General features: G+C 41.2%; 1 protein-coding gene across 1 annotated transcript in view; it reads right to left on the bottom strand.

Moving 5' to 3' along the window:
* Positions 1 to 543, bottom strand: part of SIAH3 (siah E3 ubiquitin protein ligase family member 3) — a 79,696-nt gene extending 79,153 nt beyond the window's left edge. The window contains exon 1 of the mRNA XM_025214722.1: positions 409 to 543. Coding sequence (XP_025070507.1) covers positions 409 to 543 — 135 coding nt within the window. The remainder of the gene's footprint in view (positions 1 to 408) is intronic.
* Between the last annotated feature and the right edge of the window lie 5,121 nt (positions 544 to 5,664).

Genomic DNA, 5,664 nt, shown 5'->3' with positions numbered 1-5,664 from the left:
TACCCCTTCTCAGTTGCCAGTCATCAGTACATTGTACTCTGGTATGAGACAGTTTGGAAGGATTTCTAGGATCACATTAGTAATATCTTACAAAAGGAAATATTTTCATTGAACTTTTCTAATTCTTTTGCCAAACATTTGTCTCTTGAATCTCTGTTACACAAATGAAAGAAGGCAAAAATATTAGCTGAAGTAAGAACTTTGCAGGATTGCTTTTAGGAACTGATGGCTTTCCCTTTGCTCTGAAGTAACACACTCAAAAAACACAAACAGCCTCTTCACCGGGATTGCAATGTGTTAACAACAGCATCTACTATCGTGCTGAAACATCATTTCACTCCCTGTGGAAAAAAAACAACTGACTAGGAAAGGATAAAGATTGGAACAGAAAAAAATATTTTAACTCACCTTTAGGCTGTGTGTTGGGTTTACAACACAGACAAGTTGCCCAGCAGCTGAGAAAACCCTCTTAGCCTTGTAGTGCTGAAACCTTAGGTGAATAAGATCTAATACAGCCCCAAAACACTGGGTGAAGAAAAGCATCACAACTTTTGTTGTTGTTGTTGTTGGATGGTAAGGAAAGCAGTGAAGGAGACTGTTAGTCCTTGAGACTAGGAAAGGAGTGCAGGCTGCAAGAACTACACTCCTGAACAGCTTAGCATGCCTTCATATTCATCATCAAAATAAGATGGTTAGAATCTTGCAGCAGTGGGTCAGCCAATCAAAAGGACAGAAATGTTATCCTTGAGGTCCAGAGACAGCCAATAACAAATGCCTCCCCTACAGAAACTCCCTGATGAATTGAGCCTGGTGGAGAATGTATTATTGAACATTACCATACATCAGCACATTGCATTTATCTTGTGATTACAGCCAGCCATACGTAATGCTGTGGAGATATGCAGACAAAATTGATTGCTTAATGTCTCCATTTATTAATTGACTTAATTTAACAAAAGAGCTCTCTAATACCAACGCTAAATGTAAAGCATTGACAAAACCCACCAGTAAAACTATTAAAAAGTAGCAAAATAGATTCAGTAGACTCTGTGTTTTACTTACAAAAGCATCTTAGAGAAAAATCAAATATTAGGAGAGAATTACAATTTCTTTTTTGGGATTAAGCAGAAGTCAATTTGGTTATATAAATAAATCTATGTGCGTGTGCACTGCGATTAGGATTTTTGTCACCCTGCTGCTTTCTAAATCTTATTTCCAACTACTTCCCAGCAAAGAGAGTCCAAGCACACCAATACATTTTTCCTAAAAAGATAGGGTGAGGGGTGTGCATTGGCATACCTCTGTTTAAGTGAGTGCTGCTCCTCTGATTCATGAGTGGAAGGATCAGTCCTGTAGCATCCAAAACATAGTAATTACTGGATGCTTGGAACTAGAAGAGTATAAAAAGGCACAGAGCCTGCTTCTAAAAATAATGAAATACATGATGCATGAATGCACATACACAGAGAAACTAACACTGAAGGAAAAGTAGCTTGTAAATCAACAGAATAATTACAGATGCAAAAGGCCTTTCCTTGTCATTCATTTGCATGTTGGTGGGCAGCAAATTACTAATTAACCACTAGATTGTCCAAAACATTAAAAAAAACTAATCAGGAGTGTGCATGTAAAATAATACATTTTTTGTATATTGTGACCAATATAGCTCTACCTTGGTGGGTAAGGGACCTTGCTCAAGCCAAAAAGATTTATTAAATATGGGTCCCATAACCAGGCTTAGCAGTGAGTAAAAGCTCCAAAGCAAACACATGGATCAAAATGCTTATTCATTTTGTGGGACAAGCCTGTGTGATATGTTGCTCTGCTTGTTAATCAATCAAAGAGGGCTAATTTAATTAGCTCCCTGCCAGAACTTCCTATCAGGGTGCTATTTAGGATTGTTAGCTAAGTACTCAGATGGCTTATTTAGTCTTTGTAATCCTTTCCCCTTCAAAGCATAACAGATAAAAGTAGATTTCTTTCTTTTTTCTTTTTTTTTAAATGCGAGACCAGCAACTGGGATCAGAATTCTGCTCAGGACAGAGCCCACATACAGAGCTAGCTTCAATCTGTGACTGAATTGTCACAACTGCTAGTTCCTAAATCAATACAGCAATACTGTCGCTGCCAGACTGCAGAGGATCTTTGTAAAAAGCTTGAATAGATAAATATGCAGGATACTGTGAAATTCTGGAACAGCAAGCCATGCAGAGAAGAAAAAGAATAAGGTGGGGATATATACATCTAGGTTCTTAAATTTGCTCTAAAATTAGAACAGAAAATACTTCTTGCAGTTCTGAACAAGGTGCTGGGATTTTTTTCAAGAGAGCTTCAAGAAAATTGAGCAACCCTGGCTGATGAAATTTAATCTTTCCTCTGTTCATAAATTTTTCCAGTATCAGTATCTCTTTATTAACTTGTCATTTGAAATTCTTCAAATGCTTTCTGCCAACTCATCTCAGGTTAGAAGTTGTCAAAGCAACTATTTTAAAATAATGCCTTAGATTAATGAATACTGTGATATTTGTGACTGGCCATTTAAGTCATGAGGGATTATTTCTGTTTCATTGACTGGATGAAAGAAACTTTTATAAACATTGAGGGCCAAGCACCAGATTTGAACCCCTAGACTGTCTACTGCCTTATGGAAACGTCAGTCCTGAGTTAAGTGGCTCTGTGCTGCCCAGGCTCCTGGTAGAGGGCATGGCCAGCACTGACCTACTAGGCTCATCTACATGAGATGTTTACTGTGGACTAGACTAATTAGCTGTGCAGTAAATGTTGCATGTCTACATGTGTGCCCCTATTAGGCTGGAGTAAACTGGTAAATACATGTACTATCCTGCTGTGGAGTTTTTTGAACCCTCTGCATTAGTTATCACCAGCAAGGATCCTGGTTTTCTATGATTAAAAAAAAAAATCCCCCCTTTTTCTCTGATTAAAATGTGGATTTTGGGTTACTTTTTTAAAAATGAAAATTGAGGTTTTTTTTTATCAGGGAAAACCAGGATCCCTGCTGATTAATGCAATTAGAGGCTTCTACCATAAATTACAAGCATTCAGGATTCATATTGTAAAGGTTAAAAGTTTTTCATGTTGTGTTCACTAGCACTGTTTGTTGTTTTCCCTCACAATTTCCTTCTGCTAAAATTCCCATGTAAGCAGCACATACTTGTTAATTTTTCAACATCCCTGCTCATCGCCTGAAGAAGATAAAAGTGGTTACCTTGTAGACCTTGGCTGGGCTGAATCAGACATTGCTGTCAAATGCAGCTGCAGGGGTCCCTCAGGTCACAAAGTTCTGCTCCTTTCAGAGACAGATGGAAGCACTATTGTAAGGTTTCAGTGCTTGTGTTCCCATGCTGAGTGGTATGGAGTATATGCTGACTGAGAGCTCTGCAGAGAAAGCCTGAGCTCCCTAGGGAACCATGGGACCTGATTCTCCTCTGCTTTGCCTCTTGTCCTAACTTAGACCAAATCCACAATGGTATTTAGACACCTAACTCCTATGTAGGTGCCTAAGTTCAGTACCTAAGTTTCAGTACCTTTGGGGATCTGGCTTTACACCTGAGTAACAGTGAATGCAGGTGTGTGTGAAATGCTACTACAGTGCAGGTGTAAGTTCACTGACAAGGTGTAAGGCATTGGAAAGTCAGACCCACTGGTTGATTCCTTTTGAGGTTCTGTACTAATCCTGGTTTGTATAGAACTGATTGAAGTTGAAGGCTGTGGGGAGGCTAGATGCTAGATCAGGGATTGGCAACCCCTGGCACGTGTGCCAGAGTATGGCATATAAAGGCATTTTGCTTGGCACGTATGCCTTAGGGCAGTCAGCATGGAAGGGGATGGGGCTGTGCTGTGCTGTGCTGCCACAACAAGGATCAGGCCCTTCACGGCTCCCCCACTGTCCATCCCTAGCATACCAACATCTTACAAACTGAGGTTGGAGTGTTTTTGCACTCTGCCCAAAAACATTGCCAACCCTTGTGCTAGATGTTTGCCCTTGCAATCAGGAGCCTCAATCACGTAACTTCCTGGACTTTCCACCACAGAGCTAAGATCCTAAATGGTTAGAATAATGTTTTTAAACTCTCCCTCTGTGGGTACCACCTTTTGCAAAGAAATCACTAAAATGTCAGTGCAAATTAAGCATAAGCAGAGCAGGGAACACTGTGGATGAGAACCTGAAGGTTGAACTAGCCATAAGATGAGGCTATGAGGTGGCTAGGACTGTCTGTCTAGCTACACCCACCGTGTTCATCACTATGTATAGAAATGCCTGAGGCTAGCTATCCATTTTTCCAGCTTTTTTTTCAGTTGGAGTTGCTGAGGTGAAATTGAAACTCTAGTTAGGAACCGCAGGTGTCCAGACAGAGTGTAACTTTGCAGGCCCGACGACCTGGAAAGTACATTGTTCAGACAAAAATGGTTGTGCAACATTAAATTGCTGGGTTTCAGTTTTATTTCTTTTTCCTTTCAACTAGACACTTTTTAGAACAACCTTTCTACATTCTGCCTCCTTTCTCTGTTCCCTTATTCCCTCTCTGTTCCTTCTGCCAGGCATGGCAGGTTGTCAACGTATCTGTTCAAAACCTAGTCTTGGTTACCTCTGTGTAAATCTACATTGACCTTAAAAGACTTACTCCAGTATTACTCCTATACAGCACAGGTTAGAATCTGTCCTGTTATGTGCAGGTGTGAAGGAAATTAAGCTTATTTCAAACAACCCTATTCGATAACCTGTATCCTGAGAAAGGATGAAGCAGACATGGTTTGCTGCAGGGTGTAGTGCTTGATTAGTATCTAGTCAGACAGCTTATTAGCTTGCTGGTATGACCCAATTACTGACTCCCTTTAAGATTTCAGGCAAGGCTGCTTGACATAGGACATTACAGATAGTGCAGATACTATATAGAGGTTTATAATACCTTGAAACACATGGGTCAAGCAAGTAAGCTGCTGGCCTCTAGGAGGTATAACCCAGATGTGTGTATACCACCTTTTTGCTTTTAAAAATGAACCCCTTCTACATATTTACCACTGACTCTCATAACTGCTACTTCGTTATTTAAACTGATGCTAGCTTTATTCCATAGCAGCATTATTGCCTATGCTGATTTATGTATTGCTTACTAGCCAGTATACCTGTCCATTTTCTGCCTTGTAAGTGTCCATTTACTAGGTGCTTCAGAAGGCAGTTACTACAGCTATGGTCTCTGTTCAAGTACTACGGACTGAAAAAGCAGCAGCAAACTGAAGAAAGAGGAGGTGCCTCACATGATCTGATCTGCATATTTTAGATCAGGATGGGCAAAATATGGTCTGCGGGCCAGATTCGGCCTGCCAGCCCAATCTATCAGGCCTGCGGGGCCCCTAAAAAAAATTAGAAAATTAATATTGATCTGCTCCTGGCTGCCTGTCAAAGATGACAGGAGCCAGGGGCAGTAGGACTCAGGGGGAGCCTGCAGGACTCAGCAGCCCAGAAGCAAGGCCTGCCCAGCCCTGCCTCTAACCCAATCCAGAAGCCCTGTGCTTAGCAGAGTTTTCTAGCTTGGTCCCTGGGGCTGTTCCTGCCTCCCTGTGCCCAAGGGGGACATTCAGATAAGAACTTCGGGGGCAGGGCCACAGGTGATCGTCCCAGTCCTTGGGGCTGGACCAGGCTGG

Source organism: Alligator sinensis, unplaced genomic scaffold (genome assembly GCF_000455745.1).
Source record: "Alligator sinensis unplaced genomic scaffold, ASM45574v1 scaffold1219_1, whole genome shotgun sequence".
Lineage (NCBI taxonomy): Eukaryota > Metazoa > Chordata > Crocodylia > Alligatoridae > Alligator > Alligator sinensis.
The sequence above is the reverse complement of the archived record's forward strand: the minus strand, read 5'-3'. Positions and strand labels throughout refer to the sequence as shown.